This window comes from Chamaea fasciata, unplaced genomic scaffold (genome assembly GCF_029207755.1).
Source record: "Chamaea fasciata isolate MVZ Bird 193981 ecotype frontalis unplaced genomic scaffold, bChaFas1.0.hap1 SCAF_4, whole genome shotgun sequence".
NCBI lineage: Eukaryota > Metazoa > Chordata > Aves > Passeriformes > Sylviidae > Chamaea > Chamaea fasciata.
The window spans coordinates 71,294,762-71,320,939 of NW_027094089.1; the positions used below are offsets into that span (position 1 = coordinate 71,294,762).

General features: G+C 37.9%; 1 protein-coding gene across 2 annotated transcripts in view; it reads right to left on the minus strand.

Annotated features, from left to right (window-relative positions):
• The window catches only part of FBN2 (fibrillin 2), a 121,216-nt gene that overhangs the window by 36,610 nt on the left and 58,428 nt on the right, over positions 1-26,178 (minus strand). For both annotated transcript variants that reach the window (XM_066181933.1, XM_066181932.1), the window contains exons 19-33: positions 24,750-24,875; positions 19,688-19,807; positions 15,851-15,988; positions 14,452-14,502; positions 14,160-14,285; positions 11,700-11,927; positions 9,312-9,437; positions 7,385-7,513; positions 6,116-6,241; positions 5,584-5,709; positions 4,544-4,666; positions 4,300-4,425; positions 3,603-3,728; positions 2,524-2,646; positions 1,263-1,385 (exon numbers count right to left, since the gene is read on the minus strand). In XM_066181933.1, coding sequence (XP_066038030.1) covers positions 1,263-1,385; positions 2,524-2,646; positions 3,603-3,728; positions 4,300-4,425; positions 4,544-4,666; positions 5,584-5,709; positions 6,116-6,241; positions 7,385-7,513; positions 9,312-9,437; positions 11,700-11,927; positions 14,160-14,285; positions 14,452-14,502; positions 15,851-15,988; positions 19,688-19,807; positions 24,750-24,875 — 1,917 coding nt within the window. The remainder of the gene's footprint in view (positions 1-1,262; positions 1,386-2,523; positions 2,647-3,602; positions 3,729-4,299; positions 4,426-4,543; positions 4,667-5,583; positions 5,710-6,115; positions 6,242-7,384; positions 7,514-9,311; positions 9,438-11,699; positions 11,928-14,159; positions 14,286-14,451; positions 14,503-15,850; positions 15,989-19,687; positions 19,808-24,749; positions 24,876-26,178) is intronic.

The window sequence follows — 26,178 nt, forward strand, 5'->3', positions numbered from 1 at the left end:
GCTTAAAAAGTCAAAACTTTGCCTCATGGTATATATTGCTATGCTATTTTGACAGAAAAAATGTACAAAAGGCAAGCTTTCCTAAATCTTACATGGAAAATTTTTATCATATTCATTTTTGAAAATATTTTTTGGGGGTGAGGAATATTACAAGTACTGCGAGCACACCAGGAATTCTTCTAGTATGCCCCAAAAGAGCTACAAAGAAACAGAATAGCAAGGGAGGGCATTCACCATTGCAGTCATCATAGGAAGCGATAATTTCGTGAGGTATGCTTATGACTGTCCAAAAAATTGTTATATGGTTTCCTCTTTTTATTAGTCCATAATTAGCATTACATCTGATTTTTAGAGACACACAGAAGCTCAAAATCAGGATAAAAACTTCGTTAATGAACCAAAAACTTGAAATACAAAAACCAAGTCATATTTGAAGGGTCTTTATTCTCAAATAAAAAAAGTTACACTACTGATCAGAAAACCTTGTTTCTAAGCTGTAAATTAATTTTTATTTGTTATTAGCCAGTTAGCCAATAATGAATAAATCCACAGTAGTTTCCTAGGTATTTTACTATCATTCAGATGCATTTCTTCAGACTGCTAAATATGCTGACCAAATACAGGATGTGTTAAAAGTTGAGAGTAGAGATAATATTGCATCTCTGCCCTGTAAGTGATAAAGACCAGAGTAGCCCAAGACAAGGTAATTAGTATTTAATATGAAATCTTTATATAATATGTGTCAGTTTGAGTTACTTGCTGTGTGAATAACAATGTCCATTTTCACCTACAAATTTAAATGCAGAAATCATGGGCAATGTTTTTTAACAGCAGTTTGTTTTTCTTTTTATAAACTCCTACGTTAATGATCACATACTGTCCTAATAGAGTGATGGGGAGACAGATAATGCCAGAGAAAGGAACGGTAACAGTGTTCAGTGGCATTTGGTGTTCTTAACTAGCGGAACTGCTGCAAGCAGGATATGCATGTTCAAAATAATTGACATGAAGATGAGGAAGAGGAGGCAGCAGCAGACAGGAACTTCCCCCAAAAAATGAACCCAGTGGGTCCCACTGGTGCACAAATCAAAAGAATAATCGGGTGCCTCTGACATCATTTCTTATGCAGACACGAAGCATCTTGATACTAAATTACATTTTCACATTTATTGTCCTGCACTGTGCACTTAGGTCTAATTCACAAAGGTTCTATACAAGAGAAGAACAACCAGGGACAAGTCAGGTGTCACAAAACTCCTTACCAGAGCAGGTAAAGCCATCTCCAGTGAATCCCTCTGTACAGGCACAATGGTAGGAGCCCAGGCTGTTCACACACTGGGCATTGGCACTACATCGCTGGGTCCTGTCAGAGCATTCATCAAGATCTGCACATTGGGGTCACAAAGTGCAAGCAGCAGCACAGCAATTAGTAAACTGGCAGGCAATTAACTGCCAAGATAACCAGCACCACTGCAAACATGATTTATGTTTCCACAAATACACACATTTACTATTAGATGATACAGGGTTAATCTTCTATAGTGACTCCATTTTAATAAGTCTACCTTTAAATTACAACACGTGGGACTAGGCAAAATATTTCTGAGCAAGAGATGAAATGCAGCTGACTAATTACTTGGATGTTAATGTCCTATTAAAGAGCTTAAATTCAAAATTAAAGGAAACTGAACCAAAGAAATGTAGTGAGGTAAAATTCTGCAACTTATTTAGGAAGTCTCCTCAAGTAATAGAGGAAACTGATAAACAATGCAACCCCATGAGAGCTGATGCAAGCTATTCACTTGGATGTTAATATGCATGAAAAAAAAAGAAAAAAGAAGAAAAGAAGAAAAATAATAAAAAAGAAAAGAGAAATCTCATAATACAGTAACTTTTTAGTAATATAGTAATTTTTTAATTATTACGTCAATAAAGCCTAATCATTAAATGAAGCTCCTCTTCCATAGATCCCAAAATGTTTGAAAACAAAAAGCAAGTCTTACAATATTTTACCACCAAACTGAAACATAAAGGCAAGAAATATACACAACTACAGCAGCCCAGCAAATGCAGATGCAGGTTTCCCACCCCTCCAGTTCTAGTCTGGTTTGTATCAGGTTCCATAAATCAGATCTATCACAAGACATTAAAAAAAAAAAAAGTTTGAAGGACTGGAAATATCTGACTGACAGGGAACAATAAAACAAAATCTATTTAATTTCTGTTTTGGTTTTTTTTTTGCACATTCTAGTAGTAGTCGTATATAAACTTTTAGAATATGTAGTTAGTTCAGTAAGATGTTACAGCATTACATTTCTGAGACAGCAAAATGGTTTTTTTCTTAGAAAACCAGATCTGTGAAACACAAGAATCTTTCATACCCTTCTATCCACACACTCCAGCAAACAGAAGAATAATTCTTTGTTTCTGATGGACTAATCACACAGTCACATTATGTGCCTTTAGGGAAAAAAAAAAGAGTGAGGGAAGAGAGAAAAAAATCTTTATTTTCCATATACTTACCAATACACTTAATGCCATTTCCAACCCAACCTTCTCTGCAACTGCATTTGAAACTTCCTGGCACGTTGACACATGAGGCATGCATGTCACAGTTGTGAGCTCTGATTTCACACTCATTCACATCTACAAGCACAAAACAAGCTATCAGTATTTACATTAGAATATTAAAAATTCTGTTCCTTTTACATATTTCCACTGTGAGGGTTTGCAGTCCCTTAAAAAATAAATGTTTAGGACATAGAATAATTCAAGCAAGCTATTTCATATTCTGTATTAGTAAAAAGGAGTGACAATTGCATTTTCTTTTTGCTCTTCATTTGTAAACTCAAGAATCAGTCAACCTTCCTACAACAGCTTTTCAGCTTGAAATTTAAAGTCTTTTCCAGAAATATGAAATATGCTGATCTTTTTATGTCTAAAACTGGGATGAGGCCCTTGGGTGCACAGCCACTTCTCAGTTATAAAAAAAGAATTATACACCCAGGGCTGCAGTAGTTATGGAACAGAATCCTAAACACGAAATTGTAGGAGAAATTCTGTCAGCTTCTGGATGAGCCTGGATTCTTGAGAGCATGCAGAAGAAAACGTACTGCTTAAATATCACAGGAACTCATAGCGTGATTATGAGTGACTACAGAGCCTTAAAAATTGTTGGCAAAGGTAGAAGGATTTTTTGTTTACTTTTGTTTTCCCTCTTGTTTTTTCATTAGACCACATGGCCATTTCCTGCAGCTTGAGTTGAGTTCATCCTCCAGATATATGTGACGGATGAGCACTGACAAAATCCTTCCAACACAACTGCAAGCCTTGCCACCCCAAGCCATGTTGTGTAACACGGGTGTTCACACAACCCGTGCTGATAAAATCTTTAAAGTTAGTATGTAAGGGGCCTTCAGAATTGATACTGGTGAAGGAACACTTCCTTTAAAACTCTGGCATATGCTAGCAGATGTGAAACACTCACATATATATACAAATATGTACAGATACCAACCTCTCCCTTGTGTGTGAACACTTGTGCATTTATTTTACCTGGAAGCCAACCAACGTATGTGACACATTCACTGGCAATGTTTTACCTGTGCACCCTGTGGTTCCTTTTTTGACTGAATACCCAACTTGACAGTGACAAACGAAGGAGCCTTTGGTGTTCTCACACTCCCCAAACACGCAGATGCTGGAGTTCAAATCACATTCATTCACATCTGTAAGTGATTATAAATTAATTATTAGTTGGACATAGCTGTAATTTTGGAACTCTTTATTTCAGGTGAAAATACCTACAATATGAGGTCGTAATACATTTCAGATGTTTTGTTCTGTAAAATCCCTAAAAAAGTAAGGATAAATGTGCAGTCCAAATACCACTGTTCCATGGTAAAACAAATACCATTTATTTTCAGCTTTTTTTGGAAAGCTAATTAAAGGAATATGAAGCAAACTTTTTGTAACAAGAATCACTTATAATCATTTTCTTAAAACATATTCGTGATCATAATAATTTTCTTCCAATGAATAGTTTTTGAAGTGCCTCCTTCTGGACCCCTCAACAAATCCCTCCTCAGTACACATGTCCCATTAGTTAAATCACCCCAACGTTTTTAACTGTGAAATCTGGTTCATTGTTAAGGACTTACCAAAAGGCACACAGATTATTTTTTATAATATACATAATTTCAATATCCACTTTCAAGGACACAGTAGAAGGAACATCTTAAAACAAAAGCTGCAGAATTTTGAAGACTTGCACTAAATTTGGTGCACACAGCTACTTACCAACACAAGTTTTCATGTCTACAGAAACCATAAATCCATCATAACAGAGACAGCGATATTCTCCTGGGATATTGGTACACTGCCCACCATCACAGACATCTGGATTGTTTTCACATTCATCAATATCTGAGGGGGGGAAAAAAGCAGGTAATAATTCTGTCACTCTGACATGGACGGGCTGGAACACCACGTTGATTTTGGCTGAAAGATATGCTGCTGGAGTTTTTCAGGTGTAAAAACCTACCTGCACATGTCCTGACATCTGGCATCAGAGCATAGCCATCACTGCAGCTGCACTCATAGCTGCCTTCTGAGTTAGTGCAGTGGGTGTCACAGCCTCCTTTCATTATCATACACTCATCAATATCTGGGGAAGCAACATTGGCAGCAGTAAGTCTACTTCTTTGAGAAAAAAAAAATCCTATTCCCTTTACATTTTACATAAAAAAAATTATCAGTGGCTTCATTCTGAATGTTTATTCTCATTCTACAGTCTCTGATTTATATTTTGTTCATTTTTACCCTCTTTCAACTGCTTTTTCATGTGTGGGAGCAAGTAGCTATGTTAAATGTTGTTTTTGTTCCTGTGTATTGCTAGGTGCGAAAAAAGTTCAAGAAACAAAGTTTGGAAAGAAAAAAAAGGGAAACCCTGACAAACTCAAAGCTTGAAATGTAGCACAAATTTGTATTTGAACCATACACACACACACACACACACACACACACGCACACATACATATACATATATGTATATATATATATATATATATATATATATATATATATATATATATACACATTTGTAGAGAACCATAACATGCAAATAAAAAAAACTCTCAGTACTGCTGTACTCCTTTGCAAGGAGTTCATGTGTTGGCAACTATGTAATGCAGTATTATTATAGTGATGGAATTAAGAGATGCATATGATAAGGAAACAAAGTGAAAGATAAACCATCAATGCATGGGGCTTTTCTTGCTTGATCAAAAAATGTAGGTGTGTTTTCTGTTTGTTAGCTCAAACCTCTGATTTTAATGAAGTAGTACAGTAAGTACAATTTCAAAGTATTCTGCAGAGTTCACTACAGCAACCATCTTTTTATACCTTCTTTATATTCCTTTATACTTCTGTATTTTCACAAAAACTCATGATAAGCCTCAAAGCACATGAGAAAACAGCCCTGATAATTTTCAAAAGGAAGGTATGAAACTAAACATGAAGCAAGAACAGATGGAATAATGCAGCTGAAGCACGAACTTCCATGTGCAGGTGCACAACACTTGCCTGTGCATCCCTGTCTGTCAGGAGTGGGCTGGTACCCAGAGTCACAGAAGCACTGGTACGTCCCAACCATGTTCACACACTTGCCATTTTTGCAGAGACTGTCACTCAATGAGCACTCATTTACATCTGGGAAAGAATCATTCATATCAGTTGCAATTCAGAACATTTAACAGCTTTAACAGCTCAGGTTCAAGGGAAGATGAGAGGTAATACTGCAAATTGGTGGCTTTCAGGTTTATTCAATTTCTACACCTTTTTGTGACTGATTAAGGCTGCTCCCATGAGTGGTACAGCCCTTTCAGCTGCTAAAAAACCCCTAAGAGGTCTGGTAAAACACTTCTCTTCAGAGTCCACAGCATTACTGGCACTGAGTATTTTACAGGCTTTACTTTTTGATTTGAAGATACTAATATAAAGGAGAAGTATTAATTTGTTTAAGAGGTTCCTAAGACCCTGCCTTTGCTAGGGACTGCAAGTTTTCACAGCAGAAATGACCGTTCCTCAAACTGAAGATTATTTTCCTGAAACTCACCTAAGCATTCCTCCTGTGATGGTGACAGTTCGTGCCCCAGGGGACAGTCACATCGAAAGCTCCCCTCAGTGTTCACACAGGTGCCACCTCTGCACAGCAGAGGGTTGCGTTCACACTCATCTATATCTGCAAAATAACCATCATGTGCAGATATAAAATGGGCACATATAAGGGGCAACAAAGAGAAAAGCAATTTCCAGTGTCTACAAGTGACAAAATAAAAGGATTGTTTCATGGTGTTGCTCCTTAACTCATGATGCATAACAGGGCAAACAAAAAACTACCTTTATTAACTCCAACAATGGGTATTTTTTCTCTCAAGAAAACCAGAAATTAATCATTTAACATTAGATATTCGATAAAACACAGGACACAACCAAAGGCAGCAATTTTTTGGATACCGCCCTTTGGAACAACGTATTAATGTGATGTAAATTTTTTAAAATTGCTTAAGGCAACTAGGCACCTATTCATGTATGCACTGAAATTCTTGTCTGTGGGTACAGTTATGGTGGATGTTTGCGCATTGATTTTTACCTAAATGGCTCCTCAGTTTGGTAACTCCTGTGTATGCCATGGCTGGAAAATATTCTGGCTACAGGTCACAAAGGCAAACTGAGTATTTGACTCACAAACCTGATAAAACCAGCTAACACTACAGGTGTGGACAGAGAGAAATATAAACAAAAGATGTTCAAGGTGGAGGATGCACTCACACGTCTGGTCTCCTAGGAAAGTCTAAAACCATCACAATTTGCAGGAGAACAAGCAAAGGTGACAGGAGCCTAAGTCAAGATTTTTTAAGCTGGCAGGACACCTTCTGGTGTCTCCAGAACTATGCTTACAACTTTAAACAGGTTGAAGAGATGCAATTTTTTTTTCAGGAAATGCTGTGAGAATTTCTTGAGTGCTAGAAGAAACAGTAAAAAGGGATTGACACTGCTTTTGAAACTCCAGCTTACTGTTCCTAGCATTACCAAATATTTGGGTGCCCCATTAGCAGTTTTTAAACGAACTGTGTGAAGAGTTGCTGCCACTCTCAAATACCTGTACAGAATAAGCGTTTCCTAAGTACAGAAGTAATCAGCATAAAGAACAAGCAAGGCTATATATTTAATTCAGTTATCTGTCTCTATAAACTGTGTATCTGACTCATTTGCTCATAAAGTCAAAATAATGACACATCTGAAGTGTTCAGTGTGGCAGTTCAGATAACAACCAGGCTTTGCATAGCAAATGGAGACTCCAGGGCATCCTGGCAACACTTACCCATGCAGTTCTTCATCATCATAAATCCACTTTCATAGCCATCAAAGCACTCACACTCAAAGCTGCCAGGAGTGTTGACACAAGCACCACTTCCACACAAGTCTGGGGAGATCCTGCACTCATCAATGTCTGTTTCACAGCAGTGGAGAGGTAGAAAAATCAAACTGGGTTTAAGGTAATCCTACTTTTCACAGAAAAAAAAATCACTATAAATTAGATCTACTGAAACCACATACAGCATGGAAATCAACAGAGAAAAATTAATTACTTATAGAAACATCTAATTATGTGAAACAGCTCATGGAAGATTTTTAAGGCTGTGTCATCAGAGCTCTCAGGTCACAGTAAACTACGTAACAAGTTTGCTCTACTAAGTGTAACTTGAAGTTAGATTCTTAAGGTAATAACGAAGTGTAAGACATTCTGAGATACCATTCTTCAACTGACTCCATGACTACAGTGCTATTGATTATAATTTGATTATTATGAAGATAGTTATCCAGTAGTAGTAGCATTATAAGCTTACATAGACCCTTTCCATTAGGAATTAGCTCCTATCAAAGCTAGATTTATAGTTCACTAGTTGTCTTGTTAGTTAAGTTTGAATGAAACCTACTGTGGAAAACCACAGGCAAGACAGAAGAGCACTTTTCAAATCACACTGGTAGTGAGTCAGAAATCTAAAGAGGAATTTTAATGTGGATATGATCCAGTGTTGCAGGAGAGGACTTTGCGTAATTCACTGCCCATGGACAGGTTTCTGCTGGGTGATGACACCCAGCCCTCACAGACGTGTGGAGGTATCAGACCCACATGGCAGATCTGGGACATTACCTAGTATCTTGGATCTTAGAGGCTTTATAAAACAATTTATTGCTGATTTAAAACAAGCAGAAAAGTCATATATTTAAGAAAAACTGTTTCTCCACAGCTGGTCAGTGGAATAATTTCATCACCATGGAACACAAGGGAAAAAAGCTTTTGCAGGGAGTTTTCTGACCTGTTCTGGTTAGTTTGGAAATAAAGTTTGCTAAATGCATTCTTCAACAATGCAATCACTATAAAAACAAGGAAATCACCAGTTAGGGCACCATTAGCACCCAGACCAACCTCAACGAACATGCCTTACCACCCACACTTCATAGTTATTACTCAGACACACTCATGGACGCCTGTATATTGTAACAAAACATCCTTCATTTTCAGCACAGAGCCACCCACAATGCAGGCATCCAAATTCTCACAGCCACAGAACTGTCGAGCTTATCTACAGATTTTCCAGACAGCAAAGAACAAAATTTTAAACTTTTAAATTAAACACATGTCTGTATCTTCCTGAGCTAATGTTGCACTGGTGTCAGAATTGCTGAGATGCCCTTGCGTGTTCCTCAGCTATCAAATCTAAATGAAAATTAACCTGTAGTCTCTAAATTAATTTGGTAATACAATGACCAGAGAGTAAGGAACATAAATTAAGATAATCTCTGTATTAGAACATTAAACTTGGCTTTGCTGGTGATCCTTATTGATTTTTCAGGTTGTACTGATACAGCATGACCTGAACATCTTAAACACCAATCATAAAAAGAGAAAAGTGTTGTATTTATTAAATAATCAGTTTCTGAAAGGGAAACTCGAGACTGCTGGCCATTTTGCCGAAAGATTAAGCTCTTAGAAACTGAAGGAAATGAACGGCCTTAAGCTTCCAGATCTCCAATCTATGCCACAAGAGCAAGTCCCTCTAAAAAGCCCCAGGGATGTGGTGGAGTCCCCATCACTGGATGTTTCCAACATGGACAGGGTGCTTACATAATCTCATCTGGGCTCCCTTTCTCCACAACAGGTTGAAGGACTTGGTCTTTTCAGGTCTTTTTTAACCAAGCCTATTCCATGACTCTTAACTGTGGAAAATGCAAGGCTTACTTACCTGTACAGTTTCTTTCCTCTATATCTAAAGTGAACCCACTGTTGCACCTGCATTTGAAACTTCCAATTGTGTTTCTACATTTACCATTCATGCACATGCCAGGGAACACTTTACATTCATTGATATCTAGGAATAAAAACAAAGAAAGTAATTAAGAATACAGAATTAAGAAATTCTTAAGTACAAAGATACATGGAATCAACGGGGATTTCCTCTTCCTTCTTACCGATTACACTGAGCATAAAAGGCAGGGTTTGGGTTAGAGGGGACATCCTTGAAGACTTGACTGGAGGTGAGGTGCTTCCTTCCCTAGCTTTGGAGCTATTTGTTCTTGCTTTGCTTCACGATATCAAAACAAATAATTAAAAGTTTATGTTTATCAGCAGTCAAAGAAATTCAGTGGTACTTTCTGAGCTGAAATTCTGGTTTTGTGTATTGTGCTCAAGTTTGCTTTGTGCCACAATCAATATTCCTGTTACTCCTGAACCAGCTTGTAAAATATGCAACTATTAACTGGATGACTGGGTTTGGTTTTTAAATTGAGACGGCCGGAGTTTTATCTGGAGCTCAGTTTTGAAAATGGTAACTTCTCTTTTGTAGACTATCAAGTCAAATGTTTCACCTCCCCTCAATGCTGGATAACAAACTGTTATAGGATCTTGCATAGGACAAGGCTGAATGACCATTCTTACACTCTGTGATATAATTTGCTAAGGCAATGTTCTTAACTGAGAATCACCTTCAATGAAATAAACATCCATCTCTCATGCATTTCTGCTAATGGAACACAACAGTGGTACAAATAAAGAAACAGAAACAGGAAGCCAAACCTCAGAAAATCTCAGCCTAGACAAGATTTATGAAATAATTCCGTTTTTAAATTAAACAAATGTTGATAAAATTATTGTTGCCGTTGTTGTTATATTCCTTATTTCTTTAGTAAATCACCAAAAAAAAAAAAATCAATAACTTTGCCTAAGAGAAACGACTCCTGAAAATCAGAGGTTATTTATGGCGAAGCGGAGGTCCAATCTATTATAGTTTTCTCAAGCAACTCAAAATATTCCAAGGTAAGTGCTTCAGAACATATCCTTTAAAAAACCAAAACCAAACCAACCAAACAAAAACACAACCTAACAAATTTCTGGATCACCTGAGCTTTCAGACACAGAAAACTACAGTTTTTCTTCACAGATTTTAGCCATCTGAAGTAACTTAGGTCTGGTTTCTTAACATCTTCCAGACTATTCTGCTTTGTTGTTGCTCTACAGGAGGTGAAGGTAGCAAAAACAGGACAAAATACTTTTATTTACTCCTTTATCATGCAAATCCTTCTTGTCACTGCCCTCGTGATCATAAACACAACAGATAGCCTCTCCTTTTAATCACTCACTGATTTTGCAAACCAGAGAATGAACCCATCCTTCTTCAATCTCCCAGAGACTTCTGGTCAAATTTTAGTAGTATTTCATGTTTACATCTAAAATAACTGTTTTCACAGACAATCTGACACTCAGTTCACTCCCTGCAAAGCACTACCTTAAAAAAGGCGCATATTTTGCATTATTCCCATAATACAGAGCTCCTCTCCTTTCAGCGATTTTCCTTCTTCACCTTACCCAATTCAGACTTTGCACCTTTTGGTCTCAAGCTCCCATGAAAGCAGAGATGTTCCCCATCTGTACCATACCTCTATCCCATCTCTCAAGCACACTTAACAAGCAGCCTCAAACCCTGGAATTTCCAAAGGATACCCTCTTGGATGCACCCACAATTAATCCTCGGACACCAGAATTGATGCCTTAGGATTTAGCTTTTGTATTTTTCAGATCCTGTACTGCTTTAGTGTATAACTCTAAAACTCCACAGCCTGTCATCTACTGTCCTCCCATTTTATTCAGGCAAAAAACCAATTCCTCTCTAGGCCTGAAACTCAGGAACAGCTTACTGGCTCAGGCCCCAAGAAACATAAACAAACATAAACAGTGAACTCAGGGGGCCAAACTTGCAGAAGATTACTTCCTTACCTGAAACTGTAATTGGAGGATTAACCCTCGATATGTAAATTTACCAAACTTCTAATTATGTGAAAAACTCATGACCACTGCCCATCTTGGGCGTAGCCTCTCTCAGAGGCTTCTGACTGCCCAAGGTGTACCTACTGAAGCCTTCAATAAACACCCACTTTATTCTCTTCATCTCGTCTAGCCTCTGTTCTAGGTAGCCACTCCAAGGCACCAGTACCATCATATCTTTCAGGCAAATGCCTTTATCCCAACTCTCAAGCACACAACAAGCAGCCTAAAACCCTGGAATTTCCTCAGGTTACCCTCTTGGATGCGCCCACAATTAACCGATTAACCATTAGGAACAAGAATGAAGGCTCACCTTTGTAGAATGGTCTGCCAGTGAGAACATCCCCCCTGTTGGAGAAGCCGAGGCCCCTGGGACACAGGGTCCGGTGTTCCTCGGTGCCGGGCATGGGGCAGCGCTCGCAGCCGGAGCCCCAGGCGGCTCCCACAGTGCAGCAGCAGGAATCCATCCGCAGCCTGCCAGGCACCGGCTGCACGCATTCCTTCTCCTCCCACCGCAGGAAGCACTGCTCCATGCGAATATCTGTGTTTCACAACAAGAAACAGGCATTTATCCCTCTTCTCAGCTGTTTCTCAGGCACAATGTGCTGAGGCCTGAGCATTGACTTACATGATGATTCCTAGGCACTGTGATTAACACCACCGGTATTATTTAGCTATAAAGAGATGACAAAGATGCTTATGCTAGCTCTGTATAACCTTGTGTAGTTATCTACAAAAAAGGTATCACTTTCTGAAACTTTCCTAATTGGCACTGATGCCTTAGAATTTTTCCTTGTGTATTTTTCATATATTTATGTATTTTATATAATCCTGCAGTTCTTTAGTGTATAACTCTAAACTCCATATACAGTGTTAGCTACTGCTTTCCCATTTTGCTCAGACAAAACAATTCCTCTCTTGGCCTGAGAACCAAGGAACCTCCTCGTCCCAGGCCCTAGAACTGTAAACAATAGTTGGGGAGGGAGAAAACTTGTGGTAAATTACTTCATTACATGAAGCTGTAATTGGAACACTAACCTCCAATATGCAAATGGACCACCAAACTTACAAAAGTTTGAAAACCCATGACCTGTTGTCCATTTCAGGTGTAGTCCCTGGGGGGTTTTGTCTGCCTGAAGTGTACCTGAAAGTCCTTTAATAAATATAATCACTTTTTATTCCCTTAATTTCGTCTGGCCTATGTTTTTACATAGTGCTGGAAAAGGCACCAGTTTCTTCATGAATAGAGACCTGTTTGTAGGGTGTTTTAGGGGAAGCCCTCCAAACCGAGGCCTGGGCCCTGGCCAAGCCCTGGCCCCTGCTGGCTGGGACGTGTGCCATCAGATCCAGGAGTTTCTGTGCTAAATAATCAAGTCACTTTGATTTAATTTGGGCCTATAAAAGCTGGACCCACTTTCAGGGCGATTTTGGAGACTTCAGCTACAGGTGGACACACCGTGTAGGATTTTCCCAATTGCTGGGAAGGATTCTCGAGGTCCTTGCTGTGAATGAGGCCCCCCAGCAACTGAGGATCTGGATGATGGTAAAGTATTTAGACAACTGGTGATGCATCCTTCTCAATCACTATCCTGTTTCTCATATAGTAATGATTAGGTGCACTACCTTGTTTACTTTTTCCTGTTGCTAAAGCCAAGTGTGTAGTTTAATTTAAATGTATTATTTTACTTTTGTGTTGCCTTTATATTCTTAGTAAAGTAACACCATTCTTTCCATTGGTGTCTGCATTTTTTATATCACCCTCGTCAACTGGCAGAGCACAAGCACACATTAAGGCTCAGCTCCTGCTCAAGAGTCCGCAGTTCTGCACAATGTTCAGCCATTCGAAGTTGCTAATGTTGCACTATAGTTAAATTTCTGGATCTTTCTTCTGCCACATGAAAGTACAAGAATTTCTTTTGTTGTCTCCCAATCTCAAGATACACCCTTACCCTCATAAGACTGTGGTTTTCAGGATTCTGTGTGTATTTGACAGGACAGACACATGAATTTCTTTACTGTACCAAGTACTCTCACTTATAAAATGACTCTTTTATTTGATGGGTCAGACATATGTATTTCTTTATTGTACCAGGTATTCTGACCTGGTATTGTATGTAATGACTCTTTTCAGCTCTCATGGCTAAAAAAAAGAAAAAAATGAAATGGTTAAAAAAAATATTTCTCCCTATATTTATGTTACTGAATTAATTTAATAGTGCAGTGAATACAGACTAAAAATAAAAAAGCTGACTGTTGTTACGTTTACTGTGACACTAATTAGTAGGAGAATACAATAGGGTTTCCAGAGAAGTTAAGTATGGTTATTATACTTAGGGGTCCATCCCATTAGCAGCAAAGCAGGTCAACCAGAAGACAAATCAACCAAGTGTGCAGGCAAAATCTTGTACTTGTGTACCCAAATGTCAGGAAAAGAATCACACACTGGCCTGTGCAGGGAAAAAAAAGACTAATTTGCACCAGCATATTTGTGCTCATCATCCATTACCCAGGACACTGCTGCTCCTGAGCAGGAGTCAGAGCAGGGAAAGAACTTTAGAGCAGCCTACTGACTGCACTGAGGGCAAAACAAGCCTCAAAACACATTCCTCGAAGGAATTAACAGCTCTTCACTGAACTGGCACAGATATTTGATACCTAAGCAGGCACATTATCTGGGATAATTCAGAAATAAACCACGCTTTCTTTCAAGCCCCTTGACGAACGATTTTGGACAGCGGTGGGACACAGCTGTAAGAGTAGGGTGTGGTCTTACCTAAACACACTCGCCCGGTGCCGTCCAGGGTCAGCCCCTCGGGGCACTGGCAGTGAAAGGAGCCTCTGCTGTTGATGCACCTCCCATTAGGACAAACCCCCGGGAAAACCTCACACTCATTTACGTCTGTCGGGGACACAAAGAGTTCAGTTACCGACTGACTCCAAGGGGAGAGCTACAGCTTTATGGAGAATTTTAAGTGACAGGAAAGAAAAAAGACACAATAAATGCCCTTTTAATCACATCTTCAAATGGGGGGAGTGACGCCTTGAGTAGGAAGCAGAAACTTCACCTTCACAGGTAACACCCTTCACTCTGGCAAATCCTCTTGAGCAAGCTGTGTCTGAAATCAAGCCAGAAAGATATTGTTACTGCTGTAGAATGGCAGGAATGCAGGAGCAGAAAATTTAAAAATACACGTATCTTCAGAATTTGCTAATAATTTCACTGTGTAAGGCGGGGAGTGCTCTAGTCTCCATCAAGAAAAGTATTGACTCACACATGCTGTTTAAACTAAGTGAATAGTTAAGAAAATTAAATCTTAGACCGTTACTTTCTCATGTGTTTTTCTTAGTGCAATGATCAGCATCTAATCAGATCAGTCTCTGCACTTACATGTAGCTAAAAGGTAAAATTCCTTCAAGAGGCCTGGACATTTAAAATTGTAGTAATGTCAATTATTAGCTTTTTTTCCCCATCAAAGCTTAATAATAGATCTGAGCAATGAGATTACTTCAGGAAATGTATGTAAACTGTAGCACCATATAATGATTTGAGAGCTTGCTGTAATTTAACTAGTTGCAGAATAGGAAATTCAGGACTCAAACACACCGAATCTTAGCTAAATATCTGTCTAGACTGATAAGGGTTTTAATCAGTTTTACCAGTCTAACCTGGCCATGCTGCTTCCTGAAGTCCAAAGGAATATCTTTGCTGCACTACAAAGTTAAGAACTCTGCTGGATGCTGCTTGCACTCTGCTTGTTAGTGGGGATACATGCTCTTACAGTTACTATTCCAATTAAAAATTAGAGTCTAAAGCATCTTGACACCAGTTCAGCTGTCAGTGGCATTTTTCAAACCTTAAGGGGATCAGTATTTTTGTCATAAACTAGAGTACAGTTAGCATTGCTGCTTCCAGCTTCCATAACTAGCCCTGCAACCTAACAGCAATACTATTTCTACAACCAAAAATGGTACACAAGCTATATGTTTGAAAAGAGCTGGGAAAAAAGTGTTTTAACAGCCCACAACATAAAAAGTCGTCCAGAATTCTGCCATATATTTTGCTTTACTGTTTCAGTCCTTTACCTCCCTATCCCAGTCAATACTCCACAGTCCTTGTGGAGATGAAATATAATGTAGCCATTAAGAGGTTTATTCACATGTTATTTCCTGGCATGCTTTGAAGTTATTAGAATGATCCCTGATGGTGGGGATTACAAGTCTAAAATAGATAACTTCGAAAGAAGACAACTTCTTTTCATAGGCTTTTGGGAGAGAGCCTGGTTTTGGTGGTTTTTGTTTGGTTTGGTTGGTTGGGGTTTTTTTGTTTTGTTTTTTAGGGGGTGGGGTTTTTTGTTGGTTTTTGTTTTTTAGGGTTTTTTTTTAATATATATATACAGGGATGGTAAGAATCTACTAGTGGTACTTATTCCCTTCTCCCAAAAAATACAGGATATTGGAGCATACCCAATTCACACCGTTCGCATGGGCTGCCCCAAGCTGCTCCTAAGGTAGCACAGCATTCAGATTTCAGCGTGGCACCATTGATGTTGACTTCACAGTGGCTGTCTCGGATATTAAGCCAACAAGTCCCCTTCAGGCTGTCTGCAGCAGAACAGAAAGCAGAAACAATACAGAATTGTCACAGCCAGAAAAGCTGGCATGCCATGTCCATGACACCAACAAGCAGAGTACCAAGGGAGCACATGCTCTTTTAAAAAAGAAAAAAAACTTCCATTAGACTAATTTCATACACATTTTAGTTTAGAACTGGTGTAAACAGATAGCACTATCACTGAAAGTGGCCAACAAAGCACACTGCCTGAGGCAATCCAGGTCCCACAGCTGGCAGAGGTCTTCCAGACACTGCAGTGGATTTATTAATTTAATTCAGCTAGTGACTGACCCATCTAAAATATACAAAAGCAGAGATCCCAGCCTGGGACTCCCTTACCTGGGTGACTGCCTGAACTCTTTCTGAAATGCAGGTGTTGTCTCTCTTGAAGGGAAGCCTTCAAGATTGTAAGGAGGTTTAAAAGAAAAAACTAACATGGTGGGTAGGAGTGTTCTGTATTTTTTAGGGGTCTGGTATTGGCTATTGATGGAGAGACGGGAAGACTGATTTGGTGATCAGAATTTGATTTTACTCAGGTTTTCCAAGAACTTATACATCATTTCAGTAAGGTTAATAATTTCTACTACAAAAATTAGGTTAAAATATCATACAAGCAACTATGCATTTTATATCATCTTTATCGTAGGGGGTTGATTGAATCTCTTCCCTTAAGCAAGTTTAAACCCATCTTCTCATAAGCTCAAAGTTTTATTTTTCCTTGCCATAGCATCCTAGTCATCAGACTAGCTACGCTAATTAAATCTGTCTTACTCTCTGTCTTGTGTATTCTCACAGTCTGGTTCTGCTGCTGCATTAGCTACACTTTGAAAAGACAGTAAGATCTCAAATCAGGTACATACTTTGTAGGGTGTACCTTCAACACCTTTACACTTCCCTACCTTTACAAGGTTACTCTCAAAGGTACATTTCTTGAGACAGGCAACAACCTTGGTGATCAGACAGCAAAAGCAGCCTGGAAGGTCAGACCCAACCTGGCAGATCAGCCCAGGCAGGGTTTAAATGTTGGTGCATACTCAGAGTTCAAAGCTCAGCATGCGACCCAGACCAATGTAGTTTGATGAATAATGAAAGGAGAACAAGATTTGCTTTTAGGATTTACACGCATTGTACGTGGAAAAGGCCAGATGTATTACCAATACCTCGTGCTCAGGAACAATGTGCTTAAGACAGAATCATCCCAACTTTTCTTCCAAACAGCTTCAACTGTTCCACGAAGCTGTCATGTTAAAAAATTGTGTGGACCACAGGGAGCATAACCTTACTTTGGTTAAAGCAACAAGAAAAAAAAATCGCCCAATAATGTGAGTGAAATCAGCCCCAGAAACTGGGAAGGATATTTCATTAACAGTTATGCGTAACACAGTTGTATTATTTAGGGTAACATTGGTCTCAAACATGTGGGACAGAGCTCCATATTTGAACAACTGCATAAATATAGAGCTCAACATTATTTCCTTTTACTAGCCAGCTTTATAGAAGCGAAAAATCAAACCCAGTGTCTCAAAAATTATTTAAATTCTAAAAATTAGCAGGTGCTTCTGCTCACACTAGCTGCATCCACACTGTCCTGCCAAAGTCTGCTTATCTTTTTCAGGCTCTTCATTTTGCATTGTCTCTTTTGTCCAGACAAAAATCTGTGGTAAAAGAGTTATTATCCAACATCAAAGCATTCCTTCTGTTGCTCTTATCTCTTTGATTCTGACTTGAAGAATATATGCATACTACAGGCAGATGGCATCCTACTTACTGTGCACTGTATGAACTCCACAAATCTCGACTAAAATATGCATAAAAAGCATGTAAAAGTGTGTATTTCAAAAAGCACAAATGGAAGTATCCCTAAGGTATGGGTAATTCGCAAAATAGCAATGAAACACTTGTGTATTTGAAATATACTACAAAAACAATTCCCTTTTTCTTCCCTCCACGAGCATGGTCTTAATATTGCAAAAGCTACCCATGGGCCAGCAAAGTATGTCAATATCATTGCTGAAAATTTTTTATTATAATTGCTGAACCTACAACTCTCATTGGCTGAATGTTTGTGCTTTAATCTTAGTGCAAATGCTGTGAATTGCATTCTGACTCTAAGTTGAGCAAGGCATTTTTCTCTCTGCCCAGGAAAACTCACAGAAAGAGACAAATGGCTCACATCTATGCTGAATAATGTGTTACTGATTCTGGTTCTGACATGAGAACAAATTTAAAAGTAAAAAAACTCCAAACTTGTCAGAATTGGTCATTATCTTACCTTGATCATTCTTATTAAGAAAACAAAAAATCCTAAACCTCAATACTATTTTAGCCGTTCATTTATGTTTAGGAATAAGGTACTGTTGTTACAGCAGTGCTTTATAGAAGCAATCTGAATAAAAAAAAAAAAAAAAAAAAAAACAGGACAAATATATTCAATATACAAGTCTTTCTCTACAGGCGTGATGGAGGAAAATCAATTTGAGATCTAAAATGGCATACATCTGATAAGAACATTTTAAAGTTTTTCCCACACAGTAAGCCACCTGTAAGCTGCAGCCCCTCACTCACTTTTCAATAACCCAGCCTGCCGTACTTTCATTGCTTCCACTGCCAATGAAATTTTGGCCAAGGTGGAAAAACTGGGCTCTAGCAATAAAAATCCATATGTCTTGCACGCTCTACTTCTGACCCTTCTGTCTTCATGTATCCACACTTGTAGTGGAAGAACATAGTTCCTGAGCCAATTTTTGTCAACACAAAAAACTAAGGATAAGGCTCACAGTATGTAGCTGGATCCTGTTCTTCAGTTTTTATCTCACTATTCAGTTGGGGTTTTTTGTTTATATTTTACGTTATTTACCACTGCTATTCAGGCCAAATGGGACCTCATACTGTCAGCAATCCAACAAAAACCATTTACAAAGTAAATCCAAAACACTGTTAAAATTAGGCTCTTGGTGAACTTGTGGCCCCTTTGGATGTAAGAACATCAGATTAAAAATAAGAGGTACAAAAAGCATAGGGTAATGGGATTATATCAAGGAATTAGCATAACATGAAAATAACAAAAGCAATAATAAACTTCACCAGCCAGTGATGCTACAAGGAAATAGAAGAGAAGACCTAGGCACAAAAGCATCATCACTTAAAAAACATATTAAGGCATGGCAGAATTCCATATTAAATAGAAGCTCAAGTCTTTGCATTCATTTTTCCACCTTAAGAAACTCCTGAGAAGAAAATTCAAATGAAAACCACCAAACAAATCCATCTGAAAATAAAAGTAACATTTAAGATTAGCATCACCCACCTAATAATGACACCCACTTATTAATGACACTGCAATAGAGGTAGAGCACCACACACATCCTACAATAATTTCAATTATGCTACACAAATAATATGAAAAAATGGCAGCTTATGAACACCTGCAAAGTATAGATGACTGAAACCCTTCTGAATATTCTTAGGAAGGCAAGGAAAAAAACACATTAATGAATGGCTTTCTAATAACATCCTGCAGGCAACTGACATCCAGGTAACTGTTGCTTCTTACTCTAAAAAAATCTCTGCAGCATTCTGCTTTCTTTCCAAAAGAATCCTGAAAGAATACTACCATTTTTTTATATATGTAGAATGTGTGTGTGTGTATTTATTTATAAAAAGGGTAAATAAAGGGAGGAAATGCCCACCAATACAGATCAGTCCTGTAGGGTCCAGCTTGCTGCCAGATGAACATTCACAGTGGAACGACCCAAGGTTGTTCCTGCAGGCACCATTGACACATGGGCTGCTTTCACATTCATTTACATCTGTAATCCAGAAACAAAAGACATTATTAGAACTACAGAGTTCTTCTGGGAAGTATTACACAGTAATTTATACTCTCTAAATGCTGTTGTGGACTTTGAAGGGCGAGGACTGCATTAAATACTTGCCCCTCCACTCCTCTCAGCAAGGCATTCAAAAGATACATGAACAGACAGGTAGCCTGTATTTTGAAGTGCACATATTTTGGAAGTGTTAATTAAATGGCCCTTTTCTACAAGAAGAGTTAATTTCCAATACCACAGGCCATAAAGTTCTCCAGCATCAATTACAACTGTCCCATGAGAAAACAAAACTCTTTCTTCACAGAACACAAATGCATTCCTTGCCACACCATGCAGAGCACAAACAAAGCCCTCATTGTTTCTGCCATTTATGGCTCCATGAGAAGAATTAAGAAAACCCTGTCAGAAGCAAAATATCACAATACTGGCTGGAATTCTCTAGTTATGGAAACGTTGAAGAAATAGCATTTGTAACTTGAATACTGTAAATGGTACTTCTCTTTAGCCCCCAAATCCTGTTTATTATCCCTGTGAGGTTTTTAAGCTTGTTACATGCAAGAATAGGACCCCTGCTGAGAGCATTACTTGCTGATTTTTCCTTTAAGTGGAATGAGTTTTAAGACAAAAACAATACAAACAAATTCTCTCCAAGAAGAATTGTTGATGCAAATCCACCATTTCTTTCTGAACCCAACCAATTTAATTTTTATACATGCATCCTGAATCAAGCCATATATTCTAATCCAACTAGTTCCCTTCGGCAGGCCAAAACTAAAAAACGTTTAGTGCTTGTTTGTGTTTGCTAGCAATGCTTGAGGAATGTTTTGTAATATCGATGAATTAAACCAGCTTGATTTAAATTAATTATAACCTAATGAAGTATCTAGCTAAGCACCAGAGATATTAATAGCATCAAGAGATCATTTTCAAGACAAACTGAAATGTTCCCTGCATTTTTTTAAGTTTTCTAAGAGTTACAAATTGCTATTTTGATATGATGCATCGAGCTGTCATTTCACTAGAGATGTGCATCACAGGAGGCAATAGGTATTTAAATATATATAATTTATTAATATGTAGGTATTATTAAAAAAAAAAAAAAGTGAGCGAGAGAGATAAAAATGCCCAGAATCAGTAAACTTTGGAAATTGTGATGTCTCTCCATGCCAAAAGCAAGCACTTCATTTAAAAGTCAGCTTTCACAGATCCTTTACTTAACTGACTTATCTACAAAGAGCAGACAGGACTTGTCTTTGACCGTCAGCAACTTTCTGAAAAACGACAGAGCTTTAAGTTTCTGAAGCCTACTCTTAAACTGTGGATTGCCCATTTTACAGTATAATCATGCACAGATACAGGGAAGTAAAATCTAAGAGGCTTTATCAGGCCAGGACAATGCGCCTCATTGTTAGTTCTGACAGAATAAGCTCCAAGTCTCTGCATCCAACCTGGCAATCCAGAGTCCTCACCAGCAATTATCTGCTCTGCACCAAGGCCTTCTCCTCCCTGTGAATATATTTTACACTCTATTACTCAGTTTTTATTACCCAGGGAATGCTTCCTGCAGCTGTTGCTTCCCACTCTCTCCACAGCCAGCAACACCTGGTAGTGGGAGTATCCTCTGCTGCTTTTGCAGAGAAACCAAGTAGTTCTTAAAATCATAAATCACACTGACACAAAGAAGTAATCTTAAGTATGTACTTTATGTCAAATAATCCTCTGAATAAAAATGTTCTGGGAGGAAGACACACTTTTGCTTCCTCTCCATCTGCCATCCTGCTTTCAGAAGTTTCTCTAGCTTTAAAAAAAAAGTGAGAAAAAATTGAAAAAACAGGTTGAACTAACAAAATTGAAGTGATATAGTCCTGTCCAAATAATCATGAGTGTTCCTCCCTTCTTCTACGAAGTTGCAATGTCAGAGAAATTTCCATGAGGGACCACGCATCATCTGTGAAGGTACTTAAAATGGGTGATTTTCATGTAAAGTGTCATATTGTTTTAACAGCTGGCAGCTGACCTCGCACAGGTTTGCACAGATGCAAGCAATGTGCAAGACAAAGTAAAAAGCAGACACGGGCCACTATCCAAAACATCACTTCAAGAAGATGCATAAAACTTAAATTGTTTCACATTTATGGGGGTAATATGAGGTTATCATGCATATCTTTAATTTTCCCGGGCATTTAGCAAGGTAGGATTACAACCAAATTTCTTCTAAGAAAAAGACATCTTTTGCTTCGAATTTTCTGAGTTTAAACCAAAACCTGACAAAAAATAATTGAGGGCCACACCTGGAAGCTGATGTCCCTGAAACTACAACCAAAGAATGGAGTAAGTGGAGAGAGAGGGGCCAAAGTTCAACACCTTTTGAAAAGTAGAGGCAACTATCTTGGCTTCATGGGCTGTGCTCCAGGCCCTTCTGCATTTGATATGCTTTAGCACTATGCTAAGTAAGAAGAAAAAAAAGAAACAAAACCCGAAACCGAATGAATTTGGATAGTAGTAGAGTGATAACAGTGCATTGACCACATCACCATCCAGTAAAAAAAAAAGATTAAATATGATATTAAGTGTATTTCAGCATTAATGCACTGCTGGATCAAGTGAAAAAGTATCATATACATAATGTAAACTCTAAATATTGTTTCCCTACACCTTCTCATAATACTACTAAATGGTAATTTTTAAAAGAGTAAGTAAGAAACCAAATGGATTGCAACATTATTTTGCATGGTGAAATACAACCCACTATGTATGAAGATATTTATTGAGGTGTGTTTCAGAAATTTTTTTTTCTCAAGTGAAGTGAGTGTACGTTGTAAACATCAGAGAAACAAAAATTGAAACAGTCTGCTGTACATTCCTGGAAATGAACTTCAAAGCACATCTGGTTTACATTTAACTAGTTATGGCACTGGAAACACAAACTAAACCATGGAGCCTCTCATACTTTCACAGACTCTGAAGCCTCAAACTATTCTCTTACTCCTTGCAACAAACTGAGTAAAAATTTCAACTGAAATACAAACAAAACCAGTGAAGGGTTCTGTTGTTTCTTCAGAGTTACTGATGAGAGTCATATTAAAAAATTTTTGGTGACTAATAAGCATCAGAGCATTTTCAGTGCTCAACACAGAGCTCCTGACTACAGCAGGTTTTTACAACCAGTGAACTAGTAACTCCAAAATTAATTACGAGAAACAGGATTTGGGCATAAAGAGAATAATTTCTTTCTCTGCTGCCAACCCAGCATTACTACTGCCTACCCAACATGAGTAAAAATGTAACACATTTAATAGGTCTTGCAGACACTTCTAGGTAAAACCCCTCCTGACCAGCTTTTTTTACCTCACTGACTAAATTTAGAGGTCAAACTAATGACAAGACTCAAGATGCATTAATACTAATAGTATCATTACCATTAAGAAATAATTCCAAGTTTACTGTTTGAAAATGTAGATACATTTTATTTCAACAAGATTGGCCGGGTTGTCTGCATTCTGGCTTCTCATCCATCCAGCTTTAGGTCAGTGTTTTATGCTCTAATGTTATTGGTAGTGAGCACCTCCCCTCACCACACAGTACATCAGTTCTTCTGTCTAGAAGATTCCTCAAGAAACATGGACTTTAAGGGCACCTTACACTGTTTTCACAGACAGAAATCTTCCAGTGCACAGACACTGATCACAGAGACAGACACTGGAGAATAGATTCCTGAGCACCGTGGGTAGATAGGCACTGAGACAACTTGGCACAGAAAGCTCTTGTAAATCCATGAAGTTGGCACAAGAAAAGCCCCACTCTGAACAAGTGGTACCAATTTGTAACATGTAAAAAGAGCAAGAACTAGGTTTTAAAGGTGACATATGACACCCATGTGTATTAATATATTAAAAAATAGAATTTCTTTTGCATAGAAGGGGTGAAGTTGTTTAGTATAGAACATGTGAATGATTTTATACTGTCAGAATTTAAAACACTTCCACTTTCCTTTCTATGTGTTTGCTTAGCTGTAACTTCTACCTGATCAATAATCATAAGGAGCTGGGAACAGTAATATCTTCCACCACTTCAGAGAAATCTGGATGCTTGCAGTGTTGTGCTTACACATAACAAGTGTTTTGCAACAAAGAATTGCAGCTTCCCCACCCCTCAAAGACATGCAAAACTGTTTACTAAAAAAAAATTGCTAATTATTACAAATACTGAGATTTACAGACTGTGAAACCAAACAAAAAATAAAGGAGAAGACCAGTAAAATTCTACTACTGTGAATAGTAATTAGGAGCTGGCACATAAGCTAATGCTTCCAATTTTACTGTTTTGGTACAGTTTTAAATATATTTTTTTTAAATTAAAATTTCTCATTAGTTTCTGCTAGATGACATTTTTGCTTCTTTAACATCTGTGTTAAATAGTAATATAAGAAAGCAATTTTGATTATATTGTAAGAATAAAAGACAATTTTAGTATTACTAAGCAGTAATACCTAGGTCCTGGAATGCATCACAGATAACAGGAATTGATCTAGAATTATCTATCACCACAGACTGAAGGGAGAGAAGAAGGGGGAGAAGAAAAAGGAGACTCTGTGATCAAGACAGATTTCCCTAAATGGCAGACATGGTGTTCCTGCTATATGATCAAAGGCAAGTATGTATTACCCTCCATTGTAGTTTAAAAATGTTGTAGCTAAGCAAAGAAAAACATTATTGTATAAAAATTAAATTATTACTTTCAAAGAAATTGAACAGCAATACCCAACACACTAAAACCCAAAGAAATTAAAAGAAAAATGTGAAGATTTATGCAGTATCACAGCTCTCTCTTTTCCTTTGGTATATGCCATCACCGCTGTGACTGTTTCGCTTCGACGTGACACAATGAACAACAAACATGACACAGCGTACAGGTTCCTCACCTTCACAGGCGTCTGTCTCTGAACTGAACAGGTAACCCTTGGGGCAGGAGCAGCTGTAGCTGCCCGGGGTGTTCCAGCAGAGCCCGTTGTCACACAGTAGCCCATTCACAGAGCACTCATCAATGTCTGCAGGGACGGGAGACACACCGTGACCAAAAATTAACACTTCTTACTTTCAAAGCTCTAATTCACTTTCAGGTTTTTACTGCAAAAAACTTCTGTTCTGCCTTTAAAGTTGTTTTTTTCAGTAGCAAACTAAAAAATTAGTTAATGGTTCGTCTTAGAAGAATAATTATGTTTTCCTGCAGTGACCCTGGTCATTTAAGTTTGGTCACTTACCTTGGTCAAATGACAATGATCTTTGACATTTGTATGACTACACTGTATAAATTTATGAAGGTCTGTTTACTTTGAAAATGGTATTTTAACAATTTCCTTTTTTTAAATACACAAAAAGCACTCTGTTAATTACTGTTAAATTAATTCTAAATCTGTTTTATAGGTTAAAATTGTTTTTTTAATCCATGAAGTGAATTAAAATCTATCCTGTACAGTTCATGTATGGCAGCCATCACAAGAGTATACATGTACCTCCCCTCCAGAGGAACACTGTTTTTAAAAAAAACCCCTATGATTAGGACCAGGATATCAAGCACACTGACTAGGAAAATCACATTTATTAACATAATTCCCTGAACTTTTCTTAAACTAACTGAAAATAATTCTAATAAAAAGTAATCTGTCTTCCTCATTGCCCTATTTATTCTATGAAAGAAGAAAAAAAAATAATTTTAAGCCTTTTCCTTTAGTCCCTATCACATGTCAAAATAACCTGTGTTTATGGAAGAATATTGATAGGATAAGTCAGGATAAACATGACATTGCATTCTGCTTCAGGTTATATCCTCTTTATCTACTGCTTGATTTCCCAAACCTAATACTGCAACTGAAATTTTAAATCAAATATATTTCTAGAGAGTTTTAAAATTTAAAAATATATAAGTAAAGTGAGAATGCAATATAACTACAACCTGGAGAATTCTGGTTTCCCCAGCTACTTAGATTTTCCAAGCTGTGCTTATTCCATAGGATTCAGACAATAAAGCCTAAATTTCCCCAAATGATGAATCCAATACTTAAGTAAGTTTGGCAGCCATGTATTTTGAAAAAAGCATTTTTAACCTGTCCTAATCTAACTTCCTCTGATTTCAACCAAAGAAAGGAGGATAAATTTGTAAACTGACATTTTCAAGAGAAATTTTGAGCTTGTTGACCTACAATCCTTTAGCCCAAACTGTGCAGTGGGATGACTGCATTATTTCATTAGAATCTCATAGATTAACTTCAGATTTGGACTGTTATCTATTGTATTATGCTCTGTAAAAACACTGAACCATGTAGCTCATGCTTTAAACCCACTCAGACCTGA